The sequence below is a fragment of the Pyxicephalus adspersus genome, chromosome 1, assembly GCF_032062135.1.
Source record: "Pyxicephalus adspersus chromosome 1, UCB_Pads_2.0, whole genome shotgun sequence".
NCBI lineage: Eukaryota > Metazoa > Chordata > Amphibia > Anura > Pyxicephalidae > Pyxicephalus > Pyxicephalus adspersus.
The window spans coordinates 27,101,642-27,126,231 of NC_092858.1; the positions used below are offsets into that span (position 1 = coordinate 27,101,642).

General features: G+C 36.0%; 1 protein-coding gene across 1 annotated transcript in view; it reads right to left on the minus strand.

Annotated features, from left to right (window-relative positions):
• MTUS2 (microtubule associated scaffold protein 2) overlaps positions 1-24,590 on the minus strand; it is a 273,935-nt gene that overhangs the window by 173,356 nt on the left and 75,989 nt on the right. Inside the window, exon 2 of the mRNA XM_072404531.1 lies at positions 2,272-4,585. Coding sequence (XP_072260632.1) covers positions 2,272-4,371 — 2,100 coding nt within the window. The 5' untranslated portion in view covers positions 4,372-4,585. The remainder of the gene's footprint in view (positions 1-2,271; positions 4,586-24,590) is intronic.

Here is a 24,590-nt window from a genome sequence, read left to right on the forward strand (position 1 = left end):
AAATCTATCCACTTTGTTTTGTATAAGGGCAGTAAGATATTCCATAAGGCGAACATCCTGTATGCGGGTATATAGGTCCTCCAAGGAGGGAGGTAAAGTGGACTTCCATCTGGTCGGTATCAGGGTGCGAGCTGCCACTAAGACATGTGCTACCAGTTTGCCAGTAGGTCTGGGGAGACCCGTTAAGGGTAGCCCCAGTAAATGGGTAAGCGGGTCTAGGGACATTTGTTGTTGAGTAACATCCTGAAGCAGCTTATGAACCCGGTCCCAATAACTCCGAATAATGGGACAGTACCAAAACACATGTTCCAAAGTTACCCGCTGTGTCCCACATCGCCAACAGGTAGGATCCACAGCGGGGAACAACCTGTGTAAGACATCAGGTGTATGATACCATCGAAATATTATTTTGTATAAATTTTCCTTATAGAGCGTACAAATGGAGCTTTCATGCGCTGCTTCCCAGATGTCTGACCACTCCTCACTATCCAAGGAGCGACTGAGAATAGATTCCCAGGTGTTCATATAGGCAAATTTTCCAGAAGTCCCTCGTACACTAGTATGAAGGAGGCGGTAAATTGAGGAAACCAGACCTTTAGTATATGGGCCAAGGATGCATATCCTCTCTGGGTGAATATTTCTTATTGGTTTTAATTATATTGATTTGGTTTCAAGAATAAGCTAAAGTGGATCTTTCAGTAACTTCTGACATATACCGGTAGTATAGAGCAACAGGATGCGTTTTAAGTAAAGTTTATAAAGCAATCATAGACCTCCAGATAACTGACTTTGCTTAGGCTGCCACAATATCAGTAGTCTGGAAAAAGAAGTATTTCTCCAATGGGGTTGATTTACTAAAGGAATGACAGCTTATGTAAGAGGAATCATTTCAATGCCAAGAGTAATTGAATGTGGTGATACCGTAGTTGGCAAAGAATATCCAATCATATGCAGGAAAATTAAAAAAAACACCCACACATTTTCCTGGCAAAAGAATGGATAGGTTAGTGTAGCTTCATCTTGTTTCCTAAGCTAAATGAAATGTCTCTTTGCTATGTGAACAGCCTATATTTATTTTGGAAATAAACCCCAATGTTTTGGCTGAGAAAATGTAACTTTGTAGCATGTCAAACAAGTGAGGTTAGAAATAGAGAATACTATCTACGCAAAGATGGTTCCATCCTTCTGTAGAGAAAAGCAAATGAAGGCATAGTCAAGGGCGTTCTATAAATTTTGAAAAGTAATAAATAGCAGTATTTGTTAAACTTACATATTACTTGACATGCACTCATAGGGATGAGCGAGAATGCCTCCTCCTCTAGTGCCCGGGGATCGAAGAGGATTTCCAGGGCTGCATGATGCAGCCCTGGAAATCCTCCTGTTTAGTGAGAGCTGGACCTCTCGGTGAATCAGAAGTTTTGAATCAAAATTACATTTTCACTAAGCGAGAAAGGCCCGATTCAACGCAAGATCGAACTTAAAATTATCGCTCGCTCATCCCTATGCACTCAACATGAAAAATCAAATGTAAAAGATAGTATTTTTTACTCTTGTAGAAGTCATGTTCCAAAGCCATATTTGCATGCCCTGGCTTGTGTTATCATAATGTAGTGATCCCAGTTTTCTTTCTAAAAAAAATATTCTTGATGGTACAGTCAAAGATCCTTTATGAAGAACATATAACTACCTTGTCTTGTTTAATAAGTGTTTTTTACCCTTTGCCTGGTTTAATAATATCTTACACCTTATTACATGATAGAACTGGCACCCGCGACCTTTTACTCTACCTCTCAGGGTCTCCCTCGGGCATTAACAATTACCAATTAGCTATAACAGTCTTATGCAAAATGTCTGTCAAAAATTAGGTTGCTGGAACTTTTAGGCATATAAAGCCTGTCCAGCAGTTGGTTTCCTAGAATTTGCTCTATAGTAAAGCGCTTGGTCCCAATCCTATCCAACTGTTCTGGTGTGTAAAAACAGTGAGACTCCCACAGGTTCCCTAGCTAACCTGGGTGGTCTGCTACACAGCAAAATTGTGCCTTTGGAAAAGTAATTTAATGTGGCTTTTCTTCACAGGGTACTGAAAGTTTTGGTTTTTAGAGCCTCTGTTGTTGTTGCTTTGCATTGTAGTTTTAAATTGGACAGTACAAAAAAACTATTTATTTTTATAAATTCTTAACACCACCAAATATATATATATATATATATATATATATATACATTCAGTAAGAGCTATATTTTGCATGAAACACATGTGAACCTTTATCTTACCTCTTCTAGAGAATGATGCCCAGGAGGTCTTATGCCAGAAACCATCAAACCAGTGCTGTATATTCGTGGTTTGTGTACATCAGTTTTGTATTTATCCAGCAACACATTGGTGGGTTTAATGTCAGTACTCAGTAAATCATGCTCCTTTGGTAGCGGAACGCTACAAGATGGAGGTCCATATGGCATGTTTATCTGCCCAAACGGCAGTCTATCAACTGCTTGAGGGTTTCTTCTAATATATGTAATGATTTTAGGCCGCACGTGTTTGGGTTTTGGAACAATGAGCGCTTGTTCAATTGTTTCCTCTGGCTTTATATTATGGTTTATTTCTGCTTCTCCTTGGCTTGTAATGGGTGGTTTGGAAAGTACCAGTATGGGTTTCGGTATTCCGCTGTTACAAAGAGTCTTGTTAGTAGCTTTAGGGGACATGTTGAACAACTGTGTACTCTCAATAGGAGGTAGCACTGGGGAAGGTGACAATCTGTCAACATGTGCCATACTAGGATCCTTAAAGCTGCTTGGTGAGGCAACACGCTGATCATTAATATTAACAGGGCACGAGGGAAAAGGAGTACATAAAATAGAATCAGTTGGGTCCCTGTGACTGTCTTTTAGATTGCCTTTTAAAACATCTGACTGATGTTTTCGTCCAAGGGAAGCTTTTTTACTGTCAACCACAGCAATTTTATCCTTCAAAGTCGTCACATTGCTGCTTGAAAGAAAATTGTCACTGTCCTGACAGGGATAATCTTGTGCAGAATGCCTGTCTTTATTCACGCTGATTTTATTATCCAGAGAGTCTGTGAGTGATGTCGTTTTTCTGATCACAGGCTTGCTGCTCAACTCTTTGTTTCTTAAGGACTCCAGTTCTTGGGCATGGCCAGTGTGAATATTAAAGACCTGAGAGAATGGCACTTTTGTTTCATTGAATGGTACATCAGCCTGAAAATCATGTTGCTTTGTATTGGAAGGGCTAGTTGATAGAAAGGTCCCTGGTGGTTTAAACATTTTGCTTATATGAGGAACAGCTCCCTGACCACATGGAGAAGACACAGGCGATTTCCTGGTTTCAAACACACTGTCCACTCTTTTTGATACAGCTGCCTCTCCCAGAGATATCTGTTCTAGCCTGTGTGGGGAAGGCAGCTTAGACTGCAAACATTTTAAGTCTGGTAGTTCTGATGGTTTGTTGGTTGGACCCTGATTTAATTGTGCTTCTGGTATATTACAAATTACCTGAGGTTTGTAGGGTAAACGTGAGTGGTCTTCTGCATGAATAGGATGTGGCAATGTGCTTAGCTTGTTAACGTGGGTTACGGTTCCATCAGCCATTGACGAGTCTGGGCCAGTAATGCTTGAGGTAGGTGTTTTAGAATAAAGTACAATCTTCTTCTCCTCTGAGGTATTACTGAGATACTGAGGGGATATTTTTAATAAATGGTCTGCAGAACCAGATATGTCTGTTGTTTTAACACCAGAAATTGATGTATCAAAGTATTGCATGTATTTTGAGGGCGAATCTATTGATGGAGTAGGTGAGACATGTTCTTTTGGAAAAGGCTCTGATTTAGGTGAAGGAATACCTGATTTTAGCTTTGAACGTTCACCTTGGGTTATGTTACCAAAATTATTACTATAAATACCTATAGAAGATTCATTTGTTTTGTTGATGGGAATTTGGGAGCTTCTGTCATGGAAGCTGACTTTTGAATTTAAAGGAGATCGTCCTTGAATATTAAAGGTTTTTAAACTGTCCTTAGCATCATCAGTCATATATTCTTTGTTTATTTCTTGGTTTGTTGGTATCTGCAACATTTCATCTAACATTTGTTCTGTCATTGAAGTGTCATTGCTCTCTTCGACCCGCTGACTGGATTCCTGGGTTAACTGTGTGAAGTTTTCAGATGGCCATGTTCCAAGCTTAACTGTTTTGTCTACCCTGCAGATTTCATCTTCATCACCATATGTCTTTGTTGTAAAAATTTGATTGGCATTTGTGTCACCTAAACTGGCCACACTTTCATTATCATTTTTTTCATCATTGCTGTTGTCCTCCCTGTCAGTGCAGCATGTCTTGCTTGGGGTCAGTGGAATACTCATTTTCAGTTGTGCCTTTTACATGCAGATATACGGATCTTTGAGATGTATTTTCTTGCTCTACCTGTGCAGGTCCGTGTTTGAGCCCATGATATTTGATTCTGCATGTGTACTTTTTGATTGATCTGGATGTTCTTTAGTCATGGACCACTGTTTAAGAACTTGTTGTCATTTGCTTTATAGTCTTGCCAACGGTGATTAGAGCCTCCCTGGTAATCTGTAAAAAAAAGCATATTTAAATACATTAAATAATAAAACAATTCAAATTTCATCTTTGAAATATAAAATATTTCAGCATATTATATATATATATATATATATATATATATATATATATATAAGCACACATAGGTACTGTATTCTTAAATGGGAGCATACCATTATAAAAACTTTGAAGCATAAAGTCATTTTCGGATAATATGTTAAGGTAATCTGGTACAACAGCCCAAATAATACCAACACCATGCTGACTTTCACATTTTATTTATTTATTTTTTATGTTCTTCCATTATGGACTAGACACCATGACACTGTTCCCCTTTGTCCAATTTTTTTTTGCATTTTAAAGCCTTAAAAGAAAAAAAATAAACACAAAAACTAACATGTAATATAGTAGGGTGTACTAGTCCTTAGATACTGTTTTTTGGCAAGTGCAGAAATTACTTGTTGATCTTGACAGAGATCTAAGTGTCCTTGTCACTTTCTGTGAGATACAGTGGAAGCAAAAACTTGTCCTATTGTTATCTTTCTTACTATTCTTACTTATCTTTTCTTAACTACTGATTCTAGCTATTACTATGTAGATATTTTTAAATTCCAGCCTATGTGACAGCCATGGCTCCTGCCAGAAATAGGGTGAAGGAATATTGTAGTCTCCCAGAGACAGAAACTTTTACAAGATTACAAAGTAAATATAATTATTGAATTATTTAAAAAACTCTGAAAAAAGACTGATATGTTTTAATAAATTACATTAGATATGCTTTAGGCTATAACCAATAATGAGCTTTAAGGGCAGACTTAGAGCACCTTCTGAGAAAAAACAGCACATATGCCCAAAACTTAAATATATATACAAGTATATAATTATAATAGCTATAATATTTTTTACTAAATACAGCTCAGGATAATAACAAATAAAAATCCTTTAAAATTACTGGCAAAAGCCAGTCAGGTCTGTGTGAGGGGTAGGTATATTTCTGGATAATGTTTTGCCAGGGGCTGGCTGTCATAACTATTGTAAATACTTTTACGAGTGTTACTTAAGACAATGCAGTGCAAGTCTAAGACAAACCCTTTCTTTTTTCAGAATTTATATAGATTGATTTCCTTTAGGCATTCATTTGGATTTCACCAACAATGGCTGCTTAATAAAATGTCACTTACAATTAAAAGTACACTTGAATTTTGCAAGGGAATTAAAGCAACTCTATTCTTATTTCACCAAAGAAACTTAACTGTAATAGGCTTAATTACTATGTAATACGAAAAGCCTTTTTTACCTGAAGAAATAAACTGAGGGGAAGATTAGCAATCAGAAACTTTGCCAAGCAAATGTTCAGTCCTTTCCCTGAATAATTTAACTGTTTTGCACTGAAGCCTAGCTGTTTGTACAGATGCAATGCACATTATAAGCTTTCATTTGGTTTAAAAATTCCAAAATATCTAGAACCTAGAGATCTACGAGATAATGGGGTTTATTTATTAATAGAATATGGGCTGTTCACAAAGTAAAGTAAATCAAATCAATAAATGTGTCAGTAATACACTCGTATCACTTAGCTTAATAAATGAGATGGAGCTCTACTGACGTCAACCATCCAAATATGTGAATGGAAATTCATGCTTTTTTTATTTTTTGCACATGATTGGGTGTCCTTTGCATAGCGAACTATCTCCAAGTTTACTAAGCTCATAATATAATAATAATTCACCTTATTAGGTGTGCAGCCTAAATTTCTTTAATAGGTCACCACCAATGTGTATAATCTAACAAAATGTGATTGTATTTTTCTGTATACCTGAACCTAAAAAGTAAAGATCTACTATGGTATAATGTAACTAAACAGTATCCTGAAAATCCAAAATTCTACCTATTGAAACAAGATATACTGTAAATCTGCCGTCTGGGCCCCTAACCAGCACTGTACCTGCGTGATATTGATCCAGCACTACAGAGTAGTGACAATTCATCAAATCTTTTCTAGATGCTGAGAGAAGAAGTGTTTCTTTTTTGGTGTTTCAGAGTGAGATTCTTTTTCACGTGTTCTTGTCACTGCCTGAATGATGTGGACAGGTAATTATCTAAGTGTCTACACTATGTATGTAGTGATATGGACCCACTCTGAAACAAGAACAGGAAGAGAAACAGATATGAACAGGGCAGCAGCTTTAGAACATCAATGGTAAGTTAGTGTGATAGAGATGTGTCAGGTGGGTTTCTATTATCCTGGAGATGAGCTTTCATCATTTCTCAGTACTTCAGCTTCATTGTTGGTCTGCTAAAGATGTGTGATTAAAAAACCAAGGCTGGACAGAGTCCCTAATGCTTTAGCAGATAAGAAAGTTTACATGATATTTAGGGGTATAATTAGCTGTTTACCTTAAGTTAAACTGCAGCCTCAAAAAAGTACACATTTAGCCACCAGGAATTTATGGTAAATTGGTAAATTTTGCCCCCAGATGATTGGAAAGCTCTTCACACTTTTGAAAAGATCTGTAAAATGTTTCTAAGAAAATAGTTTTTGTTTTTGTAACAAAATGAAAAGTAAGTCAGGGATATACCATTTCCCTAATGATGATACTAGCTCAAATAAGCAACATGTATTGTCTAACTTTGTGACACGAAATGGCATAATGGTTATCCTACAGACAATTACCTGGATTAAGTATGATGTTTTTTGATAACACTGCAAGAAAACATGCACCTCTCAGCAAGTTTCAAATTGCACCATACTGTGTCTAGACTGTATTCCTATAATAGAACTAAAGACAAAGTAATGTCTTTTGTTTATTTCAACTTAAATTCTAATGTTGTGCTGGATTGTGCTCACATCCAATATAAAGAACACTCAAATTACAACTATAGTCAAATAAAAATAGTACTAAATGTATTAGAAAGCAAACTGCTAAATTGCAAATGTACATTGGATTTTTTAACTGTTCCAAACTGATCATGCCAGAACATGGGGCTTCCTTGACAATAAAGATTCTGCTCTTGCTTCAACTTTACTCAAATTCTATAAGAATATTAACTTGATCCAAAGCTTAGGCACAAGTTTGAACACAGAATAACAGAGCAATTTAAGCTCCAATAATGTTGATTTCTACCACTACAATCTGTGGTTGGTGTACATACTGCAATATATTATCTTCCACAGGTAAAGTCATCTTCTTACCACCAATTCTTGGCCAAACAAGAAGTGTTTGAACATACCCCAATGACTAAGACCTTATAATAAAGAAAGATTTCTTTGTTTTTCATAACATTCTTATTTGCTATAACTTCAGTAAAACCCACCGCATGAATAGTACTTGACTTGCATTTATCTTATCAAATCATGTTCCAACTGTATACTTAATAATTACACAGCAAAGCAGTATACAAAAAGTTTGCTCCTCCTCTGAAGATGATATTTAAAACCAGTTGGAGTAATTTTCTGTTCTGATTTTCACTTGTTTCCCTGTCACAAAACTCCTTTTCTGTTGCATCTGTAGAAGTAAATTTCCCATGATTGGCTATTATTCCTTTGCACAGTTGATTTTCTCTAATTTTATTTTGGGATTATATGTTTGGATTCTTGCCTCAGCTTCAGGCACCAAGTAAACACTTGCATAAAGTTTTTGCCATCTCATAGGTTAGCTTACAAGAGACATACTGGGCCTGATTTATCAAAGCTCTCCAAGGCTGGAGATAATACACTTTCAGAAGTGAAGGTGGGTGATCCAGAAAACATGGAATGGATTTTTAAAAATCATTTGCTAGCAAATGTTTTGAATCCTGGCCCAGATCCATTCCAGGTTTGCTGGATCACCCAGCTTCACTGATGAAAGTGTATTATCTCCAGCCTTGGAGAGCTTTCATAAATCTGGGCCAATGTGTTCATTTAAAGGGCAGATAAATTGAATAGTCAGTTAAAGGATAAGTCAAGTAATTTAGGTCAATACCTACCAATCATCATGTCCTAAGCATGTTATGTGTTCTTATGTATGGAAATGTATAGATCAAAATTGTATAGAATTAGCAGTATTATTTTGTTTTTATATATGTTCGAGATTGATTGGGGAAGACGTTTTTTGCTAACTAAAAATATATCAATGATTCCTATTTAGCATGACCAAATCATTTGTACTTGTATTGCTCTTTCTTCCAATTCAAATTTATAAGTCATTTACCTAATTGATAGCAATGTAGCTCCCTTGTGGCTACAATTTTAAAACAGAAGTACACTTGTTGGTATGGGTGAGCTTTTGCCACAAATCAGCAAGTATGTCATGCATACTTGCTAATTATGGCTCATATCTTCATTCCTCTAAGCACCCGATAGCAATGATGATTCCAGGATCCTGTCATTTTGTGCAGCCGCCAGCCTGTTTTTTTGCAACTAAAACTGTGCATGTCTTCTTTGCCAAAATCTCTACCTCCTGGTTTGTTAATGGTGAAAATTGTAACAAGTTGTACAAGTTGTCCTAAGGTCTTGCTGGCTTTCATAGCTGAAATGTGTATGCTTCAGAGCACCCAGGCAAATGTCAAGGTGAAAAATGTCTATATATTGTAATAGGACAATTTGTAGTGGTGTTCAGTGGCTTTGTTTTCCTGGTGGCACATAAAAAACACCCATGGAGTTTTTACCTGTTGTTGGCCAATGTTCTTTTACAATGAAAGTAGAGTGGGAAGATTGAGAACAAAAAATACTTTAATCCTGGAGCTCAGGAGAAGAAGCTTAATAAACATTTTCAGGGTTTAGAAATAACAGCCTATGACACATAAATGAGTGGCTTCTCTGTACAGAATTTGGTAACAATGCAGTTTGTTTTTGTGAAGTGTGCAGAAAAAAACAGTTTATGTAAATCTGAACAGATTGTGGAGCTCACAGTAGTAAACCATTATTGCAGCCATTCTGCAGATTGTTTGTAATTGTCACACCCTCTCTTCTGACCATACTAAATACTTTGTATGTGACTAGGTTTACAGTATACTGGAAAGCACCATTCTTCACCTCAAATTACCTTGACATATGTATGCCGGGGGCATCATAACGGCACATAAACCAAAATAAAAGCTAATCCTTTAAACAGGCAACTAAACTTTTATTTTACTAAAGAGTAGAAAAAAGAAACTATTATTTGTGTGTTTTTATTTTTGCAGAATTTCCAGTTGCCGACAAAGTGTTTGTTAAAACAATCACTTGAGTGTCATTCTGGGTTGTTATGGATTTTTCTGCTGTTTCTGCTCCAAGCAAAGATATCTTTAAGAAGAAAAAGGATAAATTATATTCTATTCAAAACAACAGCTAAGGGAGGAAAGATCTGAATTATAAAAGGAGTAAAACACAAATAAACAACAGAACACAAAGAGATTTTGAAAGTGCTAGAAAATCGTATTTACTTTATTTGGACTGAATTAAAAGTTTATTGAGCTATATGTATATTTTTATATATATTTTAATTAGATTAGTTGTGACTCTGGTGGAATGACCTACTTTGGTTAAATGTTAATAACTGTACAATGTTTTAAAGCCTAACACCTGACAGTAAAACATACAGCTGCATGGCAAATACAGATACAGCAATAACACAATGAAAATTAAGACCCTATACACATTTAAAGTCACTGGAAGTTTAATAAAAAATAGGCAATGATGGTAATTGCACCAGCCACTGATGTCAGGGGGAAATTTTCCATTAACCACCAATGCAAAGGGGATTTTACACTAACCAATAATCATCAGTTCCACATTGACCACTAATGTTTGGGGATACCACAATTATACTGGAACAAGATGCCTGACAATTATTTTGCAGTATCATCTTACAAAATCATCTGCTTCAAGTGGGTATAGAAGCAAAGTGCTGGACAATTTATCTGTTTTATGGACCCAATGTGTCCGCAGCCACTAGGAAAGTGAATCAAATGTGACCATGTGACTGATAAAGTAGGAAGGGCAATAGATGCTTGACTACATTTCCCGACATCCCTGAATTGCAAAAAAGCCAAATTTTTACATGAGGATGAGGGATTCGTTTGTCATAGACAGTAGGTAGTAAACAATTGGAAGACACCAAACTCTTGTGGTGCACAGCTGCACAATGGGCCTGATTTATTAAAGCTCTCCATGTCTGTTGAAAATGCACTCTCATCAGTGAACCTGGGTGATCCAGCAAACTTAGAATAGATTTCTTAGTCATATGTTGTTTATTAGAAAAATGTTTTAACTCCATTTAATCCATTCCAGGTTTTATGGATCACCCAAGTTCACTGATGAAAGTGTATCATCTGCAGTCTTGGAGAGCTTCAGCAGATCAGGCCCAATGTGTAGCTGTGCACCATGAGAGATTGGGGTCTTATAATTGCTTACTACCTACTATGAAGTGTACTTCTCCAAAGCAAATACCTATACTAATTACCCTTTTTCTTTGAAAATTTGTTGTGTTCAATTTTGGCTTTAGTTGGACTTATTAAAAAGGGGACTATTTAAAAGGGTTCCTTGTAGCGTTGAGAATGGCCAATCTAGAGACATAAGGGATGGAAACAAGAGGTAAGACATGAATGTTGGAAGCATCACATATTTATTAGACCACTATCAGGAATACTCTGTGCTGTCTGGGTAGAGTCCTGGAGACATTTCAGGCACATCCAGATTTACTAGCCTTGCTATCAGACAGATCTGCTGAGTAGTAGTCAAATTTATTTAAGAAAAAAAAACAACATATGATATATTAAATATTCCACTCATTTTTAGATTAACTGGTTCATTACACCACATGTTTTTTTTCTTTACACTGCATAGTATATAATTGCTTAGGCAGCCAGCTTCTTGCTTCAGCAGATAAACCGTTTGCAATCCTTTTGGCCGGAAAAAGTGCCTGTGTCTGAAAGATTATTTATATCCTTGACTAATTTACAAGTGTTGGAGACTTTCCAGTACTTTTAATTGAAGTGAGCATATTGTATGTGTTTTCTTCGGTTTAATTGTATTGTAGAGGGTATAATGATTTGCATTAGTCTGCGTATGTTGTGTATGTAATACATTGAACAATGTCTGCTGTTACTGAAGGTCAAAATAAAAAGTAAATTCTGCTTTATTTTGCTTTTATGATTTCAGAAATCTTTCATTATTATGTTTAGCAAGCAATCATTTTACTGGGCTCAACATTTTTTATTGCAGTTTGAATTTGGATAACATCTTCATCAAAATAAGGACTCCCCAGTGCCCCATGTAAGGTAAGAAACAATAGTTTTTATCTCATGCTGTGTTGAGCCTACATGAGTACATACTTTAATGTTAGTGAATTTATCATTTTCAGAAGCCTGAACAGCAATGGAGCATTATGGTGAAAATGGATTTCTCGGGATACCATTGTAAGATATATGACCACGGGGTAGGTATCTTGTAAATGATCATCCATTATTGTGTAAAGGTAAGTGCAACAACAAACATTGCTAATATAAACAAAATTACAGTGTTACAACTAAAATTTACAGTGTGCAGTAAAACCAATAAAATAATCCTAGTACTGTAATCAACTCAGTTAATGTGTGTCAACGAGAAAGATTTTACCATACTAAGGACATATTAAGGACATTTCTCCAATATACCCCCATGTCTTGTATCCTGCAAATGCTACACGTACAAAAAAAAAAAAAAAAATACCAGTCCTGCCAATAATCTAGTAAGCGCCTAACATGATGTGCTTTTTGTCTATGATACACTGAAACTCCAGAATTAAAGTACTGGAGTAAAAGGGTCAATATGACAATCTAGACCACTGGTGTGTTCAAAAGCTAAGGTAAAAAAAACTTCAGCCTTTATGCCTCTCCAACCAGATTCTTTTGAACATGGGAAAAAAAAAACGTACTATTTGGCACTAAATGCCTAAATACTTAAAGTGGACGTTTACTAGAAATTCACTATACCAAAAAGTCACCAGGAGGTAAAGTTTTAATTGGAAGAGGAGAAATACAATTTTTTTTGTTGTTGTTTGCCTGTGTTGTAAAACCAGGCTCTGTTGTCGGCACTGATGAGAATAAAACTAGTGGAGGCAATGTGCAGGTTCACAAAGAGTTGCACCATCAGTGGTTGCCCAATGGCTGAAGATGATTGTGGTGGACCTGGCGGAGTTGGCAGCAAAGATGGTGGCTTTGTGGAATGCATCAGTGATGGGATCCTGGGACCTGTCATTGATGGAGGACACTAAAAGATAGGTGTGGGCCAAAAGTTCACCCACACCAACAAATTTATTTCAACTTTAACCTACAGAGCCTGTTACAGTATATTTTACACACATTCAAAAAGCTACTGTCTTAAACATTGATAAAAAAGCGTTTTGGGATACTTTTCAGATATTTTTCAGCAGTCATACACAAACATGCAAAATTTCAATGGGAATACAGAAAACTTGCAAGCTTAATATATTGAAATTGGATGGTTTGAAAAGCGCAACTGCAGTGATATTTCTGTTAAAATGAACCATTGCATTTTTAATTCGGTTCACATACTTGCTCTCTCTTGTCCTCATTGGCATTTGGCAGGTCACAATGACACCCCTGGCACATTGGCCCTCTTGTCCTCCCTTCTGTTCTGTGCAGTATGAGCTGCCAACCCCCCCAGCTATCATCTGCCAGGTCCTCTGTAAAAGGTATTCACATGCCCATACATCAGACACGTGGCACATATACAGGCCTGGGATGAACAAGCTGTGTGGCAGAATAAACATACAGCAGTCCTGTGTTCACTCTCGCCGTTGAAGGTCATAAAATATGTTATGCTTCTTTGTATTCGCTTGTTGTCTGTTAGGAGACATGCTGCAAAGTTTATAAGCTCCTTTGTATTTGTGTTCTTTTCACAGCCATCATAATACTTTTCCCCTAGTACCTATTTATCACAAGAGTATAGTTTCATGCTTAAGTTAAATCATACCTCTAGCTAAAAAATATTTTTGTTTAGATAGAGTATGATCTAGTTAGAACTTTCTGTATGTATTTTTCTGTATTTTTTTTCTGTATGTATTTTTTTCTCTGTGTCTCTGTGATTTAAAATCCCCTGGTAGACAGGTGTTGCTGGAAGATTTTTGCTCAAATTATGTTACAGTTACATCCATAAAATTCTGAGACTCCCATCATGGTCTTCCTAAATTGAGAGGCTAAATTTTTTCAACAGAGATAGACAACACTTAAAACCTGACATAGCTTGTTATATACCATTCAAATAATACATGCTAAAGAAATGATGTCTGCTAAAGATACAATTCAATACACAATTGCAAACACTGTTGTTGTGAACAATGTATATATTTTACTTTTGACAATAGTTACAGTAATAGCTTTTAAAGCCCAAATCTGGAAAACATTTTTGTTTAGCTTTGTATAGAGTAAAGTAGGAATAAACATTCCCTTTTTATTGTGTGTTTTATTTTTGTCTGGTGTCTGTTGCAGAGATGTTCCCCTACTATCTGGGCAGTGGTTGGCTCTCTGTATTATAGTGTGACAAGCTATCATGGGTAGTATCTTGGCATCATTGGATTATCATCATCTTGGCTTTCACATCATGTTGCTTTAACTATTACACAAAACAAGACTAAAAATGTAGTCTAATCTTTTATTGAACAACTAAAATATTGAACAAACAAAATTAATAAATGAATGAATGGAAAGTAAAAGTTTATACTCAAAAGGTTAAAAAAAAAGTAGGAAGCAGTTAATAATTAAGAATATGATTATTGCCAAAAGCAACAGCTTTTGTTGAAATATTGTTTAGGGTTTCTTGTAACTAATATAATTTGGATTCATTTCCTAAACTTCCCAGCTTTAAAGAGAAATTTAGATATATTTAGATATACTTTCATTCAGCAGGTGGTAGGGAAAAAGAATTGTTTTAAGTTAGGGGTGGAGGGCCAATAGTGCCCAGCAGGGCACAATAGTTTCTGGTTAGGGGGCAAAAATATATATATAGCAGAGGGGGGGAGGACAACAGTGCCCAACAGGGAGTGAGGGAAAACACTAGTGTGTAGTGGAGATTAGGGAGAAGAAAATTAGAAAATTAGTACCCAAAGAGAGTAGAAGAAAACAATAGTTCCCTGGGAGTAAACAGCAAAATCTAGCAGGCGTGGGAGAACAACCGTGCCCAGTGTGGGGAGAGAACAATGGTGCGCAATAGGGAGTGGGCAACAATAATGACTATCCAGGGTTTGGGGGGTAATAATGTCAATCTGAGTGTACAAGGGCAGTGGTGCCCAGTGGGAGGTTAACAAACACTTTTGGCTAGTGGCAAACACTTTCCTCTTTCTAAAGTGTTTGTCCTATGCTGCTGCTCTTTTCCTTCTCTTTCTTCTGCAACTGGGAGTAAACAAAATTAGTTGGACAAGAGATCACTCTGCCCACAGTAACATCTGGTTGAAAAGGGTTTCTGCACCTTGGAAACTGTGATAGAACTTCCAATTTTATGAGTTATCTGCTTGGACAGTCTAACATTTTCCCACTTTCCATATTTTACAACATATAGGACATTATGAAACAACATTTACCATATCAAACAACGCAATGAATTGTAGGTAATTGGCCTGAGCTGGTTAGAAAAGTAAAGTTGTCATTGTATGGTTTAAATCTTATTTTCTATTTAGTAATTCCTTTCAGTAAGGGGCTTTAAAAATCAAAGTGACTTTGAGTACATCCCTCAGATCTCCCTGCCAGAAATATTGATTTAATACGTATTTTATTTTTGTTTGTTCACAAGACAAACACTGAATGCTGGATTAGAAATTGTCCTAAATCTTCTCCTACAGCAATTTATTTATTTTGTCAGATAATCTTTCAGCTCCTAGTTTGTTGGAGTATGCTGTAGCTGAATTTATCACAACTTTTTTTTAGGAAGAAAAAAATCTATATTTTAAGTTTGAATCTTTCAACTGTCATATTGCTCACTTTGCACACAAACTTAAAAACTCTATTAAAAGAACAACCTCCCAACCTACTGATACCTTCCCTGTGATCCCTCGTCTCTCTGTTCCCATGTTGGAATGCACAAAGAGGGTATCAGAGTCTGTGTATTCCCCATATGAGATGGGTTTTATGTTTACACAAGGTTAATCTCTTCCCCCCTTCACTAAGTAGCTCAAACCCCAAGACTGAATCCTTGAAGGTCACATTCCTACTCATACCTATTAGCAACAAACAAAAGAAGGCCCTGGCCAAACAACAGAGCCTTGGCCAAGTCCAGAGAGGGTGAGCATCAGTGAATAGAAAATGGTTTATTTATATAGTAAATATATTAGCTCCTTCTCAGAAATACACATCTACAAAATAAGGGGAAATCCATCTATTAATCAGTTTGTGTGTACGAAGCCATAACATTATTGGTTATACCTATCTTTACCCCTAACAGCTATGCCAGGCAGAGGGAGATAGCTGACCACACTCAAACCTTTTTTCATTTCTTTTACATGTGTAATACTGTTGAATTTTTTCACAGCATGGACAAAGTTTTAACATAAAATGTAATAGCATATTACAAGAATCACACTATATGTGTATTACTTTATATATTAAATCACAAACTTTCTTTCAAAAGACATGGGGAGATTTATCATTTTTGTCAGGTACCAATACATTGCAAATGATGAGTTATTAGTTTATGATATGGACCAGTTACAAGACTGTGGCTTGATTTACAAACAGTGATTACTGTGATAAATTAGGCAAACTAAATATTATTTCATCTTCTTCTTTTTCTAATTTGGCCAATGTGTAAAGAAATATACAATTTATAGACTAGATTTGATGCAATTTCAGCAGGATAACCAGATCTACAGACATAAATTCAGGGGAATTTAAAATTTGAAAATTTTTAAAAGACCTTCCTAAATGAATCTTTCCCATTGCTGCTCAGAAGTAACTCCGTGCCACCGTAAAACAAGCCTTTACTTCTTCACTATACATATGTCTGCTCCAAGTGAAAAAAGCCACTTATACAGTGATAAGTTTATACGTACAATATAAAGACGGCTCCAAAGCTAAATGGCCATTCTGCAGTTCCTTTGACAGTTGGACTATCCCAACTAAACTAAACTGGGATAATAACTAAAACAGTAGAGGGTGTTCACTAAGGATTTCACTTATTACTGACAGGGATAAAGTTTTGCTTGAGTGAGGAAAAAATAAGGCATCTGACAAGGGCGTTTAGCAAAAAAGTTAAGGATGCCTACTTTGGAAATTGAATTTTGGTATGGGAGGTGCACTTCAATCTAAACATCCAATGAATTTATTGCTGTCTGAGCCTTTCTATTCCAGGGACAACCGGCCCTCCATTTTTACAGGTGTCACAAGCAGAGGTGAGGGAAATATCCTCAATAAGGCAAAGAAAAAAAGAAAAAAAAGAAATTATTAATCAAAATTCTTGTATCTGAACTTGTATCTGAAACAAAAAATAGATTTACCAAGCTTTAAAGTGAACCTGTGGCCAGGCAATGGACAGTCAAGTATTTATATTCTGCAAACACGCTATAAATACCATAGAAAACAAGCTTCTACTCATCTCTATAGCTTCAGGAAATAAGGAGGTGTAGATGAGGAGGCAGCAACATTGCCATGCAATTTTTTGTACACTACCAGCTGCATTCATGAGAATTTTGCCCCCCCTGCTGTCTCCATGGACTTGAATTGGTGCTGCTTGCAAATACTTTTTAGAAACGTTTCCGCAAGTGCAACTGTTAGCATTGGCAAGCAGTTTTTTTACAAGCAATTTCATTACAAAAAACTGAAAAAGTAATCAGTAATCAGTAATAACTAATCAGTTAAGCTTTTGCAACCCTTTGAAAACCCAGCAGTGACAACCAGTTACTGCTCTCAGATCCCCAGTGTTTGACAGCAGGCAACTAGGGGCAGTAAATGTCATGATTTTCTAACTGCAAATATGAACACACCTTTACTGTGCCTTAAGGATATATAAATATTATTATTATTATAATTATTAATAAACAGGATTTAATGAGCACCAACATAGCAGCTCTGTACAGGGGTTGCAAATGACAGACAGATACAGACAGTGACACAGGAGAGGACCCTGCTCCGAAGAGCTTACAATCTAAGAGGTTAGAGGAGATAAATATGTATATTTTTAAAGCTTAAAGACCGGTTTACTTTAGTGTCTATAGCCTGACCACAGGTTCACTTTAAATTACGTATGTACCCTAATTTAGTACAGTTGACATTCAAAAATCCGGCAACCTCTGGACCTGAGGGCTGCCGGATTTTTGAAAGTTATACTTACCTCCACACACAGGCCAGCCTTCCTCTCGCATCACCCACAGACATCTGGACCAGTTCCAGGGAGCAGGCAGGAGGGACGTCTTAGGGTGTATTTAGTGTAGCAAGCAAGACCTAACAGCTGTTTCTGCAGAACAGCGCCAGCAAAACATTAGTGGCCAAACAGTGAACTACCGTCCCTGTATTTAAAATGGGACCCAAAATTCATGCCTGAAAACTGAACAAACTGGATTATTGATGAACGGATTTTCGCTTGTCAACTGTATATAAATAATTATGTGCACAAAAAATATATATATTGAAATATTTTACATTTCAAAATGAATTTGCAAACATTTACTGCAGGCAGCTTGGATTCTTTCTATTGATTTGTGCATCTGCTAAAAATCCTCATTATAAATTGTAATTTGCTTATTCTAACTTACTTGCTCTATACAGATAATAATATGCATTTTACTTATTTTGGCTTTAACCTAATTCTTTGATCAAAGACTCCTCAGGGCAAATGCTATCTTCCTGTGACCTAATCTCCTGGGATAATCTAATTAGGTCAAATAAAATTCAGGATAAAATATATTCATCAAGGATAATACAGTTATAAATGATTCTTCATTCTCTTTCTTCTCTTAGTTTTTAGAATTCAAATATTTTATATTTGCTTTGAATTTTTGGGTTTACAGAAATGTTAAATAGTGGTTTACAGCACAGATTAAATGGTTTCTAAATATAACTTTGTTTCCTGAATTAAAAAAGTCAGTCAGGCATATTTTAAATAAGGTAGCTGAGATTGCTGTAGTAGAATTGTTACCTTCTATGACCGTTTTCTCATTTGACAAAATACTCCTTTAAAAAAAAAACTGTGCTTAGGACTCACTTATCCCGATGACAGCATCTCTTTTTGGAACTAAACATCAGGATAAAGCAAGACATACCAGGGCTATGCTGGTTGCATGTCTATCACTCTACTTTGTCACCAACATGTAAGCTTACTATGGTGAACACTTTTATTATAATAGGAGAAAAAAGTGTGAGTAGACCCCCACCAGGAAAAGAACAATGATCAGACATGGGACAAGATAATGAACTGTTTTAACATTGAAAGGGCTCATTACTGTACACAGAGATTTAATGGCATATTGGAAAACAAGAGACCCTTCCCTCTTTTTGATGAAAAAGGTGTTGACAGCCCAAGTGCCACTTTTGGCAAATCACACAAAACAGACAGGAAGGATGTATGTTAAGGATCAGATTATCCAACAATACAATACATAGCCATGAGTGGAATGTCTGTATTGTATGGAGAGATAAGGGAATTGTATGTACCTGACAAATGTTTAGTCCAACTAAAACCTAAAATTCAGCTATGAATGAATTCATAAAGCTAGGTACACACTTGCAATAGTTATGATTAGAAAACGAACAACTAACCATTATGCACGATTTTTCTGCACGATCGTATTGTGCACAATTCTGTACATGTTGTAACAATACGATTGTTTAAATATAACCCACCAATAGTGTATACACCTTAGATACAATCATTTGAATGATGCAGGAAGTGGCATGTAAAGGAGAAAGTGTACTGCAGAACCATCCACGTTCACTGAACGACCATACACACAAAAGATAATGAACGATCGCCGCCCAATCAGATTCGCTGGGACAGACGTTCGTTTCCAGCGGCAATCCTCGTTCGTCAGCGTCGTTGTGCATTTTTTTTGTTAACGATTATCAGACGATCGGTCGTTAGTCGTTCGTTTTCAACGATAATTTCTGCAAGTGTGTACGCAGTTTAAGAGTAGATTATTGGCTCTTTATAATGGCATATTGATAATTGATTCATTGAAATACAGCTTAATTTAGTGATAACCATTTCATCCCAGACTATCATACTGATCCTTATAGCATGAATATCCAATGCACTGTGTATTTTGTTATCTGTTGAGATTATATCTTTGCAAACAAGGCAATTTGACATCTGGTAATTATTCTTCAAACAGTGCTGAAATACAGTTTAGGCACCCATGGACATGGAACTTAAACTATTGAGTGTCAGTGTATTACTTTTTGTGCTGGCAACATATGTAAGCAACAATGTCTGACCCGTCCCTAATGCTAAGCCATTACATGTAAATTAAACATTTCACCAGCCCCCTAATCATAAAATGTAATGTTTACCACCTTAGCATTAAACCTAACCCCAAACCTTCTCCTAGCAAATAATGTTAACTCCTAACAATAGACCCTAATGTTCTCTATCTTAAACTTTCAACCAAACTTCCAGGCCACTAACAGAGCCTAAGGCTATGTACACAAGTCAATGTTTCTCACCCAATCTGACATGTGTACAGGGGTCAATGAGGAAGAGCACAGTGGGGTGCTGCTTACTCATTCTGATTTTTCCTATTTCCAAACATCGACAAACAATTGAACGTGTGTACCAGAGAGATGAACTGTATACAAAATTTTCTTTACAGATTTCTGTGTTCTGTTAGCTATTGTGTTAAAATTCTGGACATAGAATTTCACGTCTTGACATTCCATCATTTCTCTTCTGCAACTTGTTAATTTTAATATTTCTGGATTTTTCTATTTCCTTCCCCTGACCTCCAACAGCAAGAAACTTATCAGTTACTTGCTGACAGCCTGGGCATCTGCTGCTAGTTTCTGTTTATTCATAAGACACCAGTGCTCAATTTGGAATCTTGTCAAAAAAAGAAAAAAAAATGAATAAAGTAGGAACCTTTCCTAATTAATGAGCAGCCTAAAATTAACCATTTTTTCTTAAAATCAAACAAAAAAAAAAAAACATAAACAAGAACGTGGAGCAAATAATTTAGAGTAAAGACTAACTGCTTGGATAAATATAAAAAAAAATAATGTACACTACAAGGATTTAGCAAACATTACTGCAGATATTTGTTGTTACAGTTCTTTTACTGCAGCAAATTAGGTAAAAGATGCTTGCTGAAAAATCTTAAAAGTGCTCAACTGAGAAATGTGCCTTTTGATGTAAAAGTCTCTCATCAAAGATGAAACTGCAAGTGCAGTAAACATGACATTGCCATGAATACCATATTATATGCAATGTCAGTAATATAAACTCAGTCTCTGTTCAGGCATTTGAAAGAGGTTGTCAGCTAGTTACAGAAATAGTGAGATTAGCCTGTGAAAGGTCTGATTTATGGTAGTAGTTAGTCACATTCAAATAAATACATTTTTATAGCTGAATTTTAGCTTCATATTGTTTCTTCCATATTTTTAGTGAATGATCTTTCACACAAGACTGCAGCAAGAATCCTGAGCCCACCTAATTTTTTGTCTGATTTACTACAAGCCCCATCATTTACACCATGTAACTTCAACATGTACCAAAGTCAGATGCCAATAATAATAATAATAATATATATATATATATAACAAATCAAAAACATTACAATATATTTTGATTTTATATTTATTTTACACATTTTTTGTGTAAAAGGGAAATGATGGCAGAAGTGTTTTTCCTGTGAACAACCTTTATATTAAATTCTCACCCTCCTACTACAGAAAAGGAAAGACTTTCTTACAGGGTTAGTGACAGATCAAGACTTCTGACAGGGTTAGTGACAGAACAAAAACAGCTTTCCATCCACAGGGGTGATGACAGAGGAGAAGAGAGCTCCCCTGTCCCGGCCCAGAGATCTGCATCTCTTCTGCCTTACAGATCCTTCTCATACCACAAAACTTTCCAAAGAAATCATTTGGGACAGATTGCATTGGAGACACCAATAAATGCTTAGATTTCTGCTAAATGCTTTATGACTTAAACAAAATACAATGATTAATGGGCTTTACCTGTGGAGGGGGAGGATTAAGTGAAAAAGCCTTCATCCTAGAAATAAACTTTAATGTTGCAGATTTTTCCTTTTTTAGTTTTGATCATTTTAAAAACTTACTTCAGGACTACCTGTGTCGTGGGATGGGTTTTGGAGAAACAATGTCTACAAACCCATAGCCACTGGAAGAAAAAAAGATATTTGATTTCATTAAATAATTGCCAACTCTGGATTAAAAATCTTTAATGGAAGACTCCATGTTTGCTACAAAAAATAGAGAACACTAATATCTTGCAAACACTTAACAGCTTGTCTAGGGGAATGATTAGGAAGATTAACTTTTTTTATTCTTTTCTCTCGCAGACCTTCTCCTCTGTATACATCTACTCCCCAAAAGTCTCTTCACTAGCCTCCTTATGTGCAGTACAGGACCAACAGTCCTGCTTTGTATGAGAGGATACACAGGGTTCTATCATGTTTCAGGAGCTTTGAATAGTGTAATTTGCCCACTGTAAGGGGAGTGAGGAACTAACTAACGTTGTTTTTCCCAAACTTTAGCTTTTCCTCCTCCCTTATCTAGCCTTGAATTTCAAGAAGCTGGTTGCATATCAGGTACTTATAGCTGCTTTGAAAAAAAAAAGGAAAACCATATGCATTAATAATTTAAATAAATCATGCCCAACAAACTATCCAAAATGTACAATTTTACTGTTTTATACTCTCATGTAAAAGGTAAACAAAATGAAAGTTTAGCTAGATTGGAGTAATTACGCACAACGTGTCAAACAAAGTAATTATAAAATGAAGTTGCCAGCTTCAGCCAAAGTCTGCAAGCAGTAAAGCAGGCATTATTAGCAGCTACAAGCAGTACAGAGCCCTTAATGTACTGTAGAGACAGCCTGCAACATATTTGAATAAACCAGCTCATGTGAGGTTACATCAGGTTATGGAATTATTTCTGCACGTTCAAGTATGTGCTGTGTCTTACACAAAGCTCCTCTTTACGGAGAATTGTATTAAATATAGGACTAATTAGCTTTTTCTATTCAAAACCCTCCTACTAAAGATATAAGCGAAAGATAATAAGGCAAGAATGTAGATAACCAAAAGATGGGGTAAAGATGCCATTTTAAGTACATGTCAGTCCTCCGAAAATCACATAAATGTGTCAATTAAAGAGTTTTTTGTGCTAATCAAATGCTGTTGGTTGGTCTTTTATTTTATGATGGTGGAAGAATACTAGAGGTTACAAAGTATAGCATACAGTTGTATAACAACAATCAAATAGGCATTTTGTATAGGAAGAATGAAGTAATGAGACTACAAGGGGTTATTTAGCAGACCAGAGAATATCACCACACTATCATTATAATATTATGATGGAGTGTACAGAGAGTACTTGTGCACCTTTGTCTAGTTTAAACTTGATCTAAATTGATTTTTATGCGTTTTCCGGACAATTTTTTTCATATGTGATCGGACACATTTTCCCTGTATTTTTGTTTATCTCTATCTTGTTTATGTCTGTCTAGGACTTTATCTGCTTAAACCATGGGTTACGCCATGGATTCTTTCAATATCAATTGCTTTGCTTGGAATAGGATCTGAAGCTTGAATTTTTCATTCCCCATGTACTTTGAGGGAGTATGTTCCAATACAATTCTGTCACTAGTCACTTCAGCAATATCAGTAAACACTGAGTCTCTGGATCATAGTTTTAGGGCTGTCACAAACTGTTCAGCTGGTTCACTTACGCTTTGCACATTGTTGAATTTGTATCTTGCAATATACATTGAGCTCTTCCAGAAAAATCTCCCTGTGCACTGTAAACCCAGGCGGAAAATGGACGCATTTAGCATTTGACATGCCTTGGGCCTTTGCTGGATGGGTGATTTTGCTACTGGTGATGATTTGTCAGCATCAGAATAATCAAAATGCAGTTGACCTTATCTTAAGTAAGTCATTTACTGTCTAAACCCACACTCTATTTCTTTTCTCCAACTTATGATTTCAGCAGTCAGAGAGCAATTTCTACATAAAAGTTAAACTTTTTCGATTCCAACACTAGAGAAGCATCCCCAGTTTCAAAGTCATCTGTTTCACACAGTCCTAACATTGTTTAGTTGCAATGGTAGCACTCATTGTAGTTTGGGTTTTCCTTTAATTACTCTACAATTTTATTGCATAGTGTTTGCACCATATTCTTTGTCTTTTAGCAAATCACTGGTAAACCCGCAAAGTCTGTTTCGCAGCAGTGTGAATGGGTAGAGAAGTAGGAAAGAGGTATAAGGCTCAAAGGTTTTTCATGCAAAAGCTGAAGTGTATTGATTGATTATTTTATACATAAACCATCAAATACACATAAACATATAATATTTCAACTTCTGTCCTGTTAATATTTCATAACACAGAATTATTGTACATACTATACATAGTGAATTTCATCAAAAGATTATTAATGTAACCATATAACCGTTCAAATGATCGTGCCGTGGGGCGTATTAATCCGATGCGTTTCGCCACATAGGGCTTCCTCAGGGATAGATATTAATGCATGCTTAACTGTCTATATGTATAGAGATGTAACAGGTCAGGAATCCACAACAAAATGAAAAATTGAATCATTATATAAACATTCTCAGATAATAAATCAATCAAATAGAGTTCATTGTTATACTAAATGCAAATATAGCATAGTATTCAAGATCATAATAGGAATGGAAAATGCTTAACAGTGATTTTAATGCAAATAAACTGTGAGTACGGCTAGGGTTAATATACCACTGGGTATGTTCAGAGTGAATAGTTCAGACAATATTTTAAGAGGATGATAATTCACATAATGCTTTTCGATTCTAACACTTTACAATGGAGCATCTATGGAGTCACTGCTGGTAATAATGCTAGATGTAAATCATAAA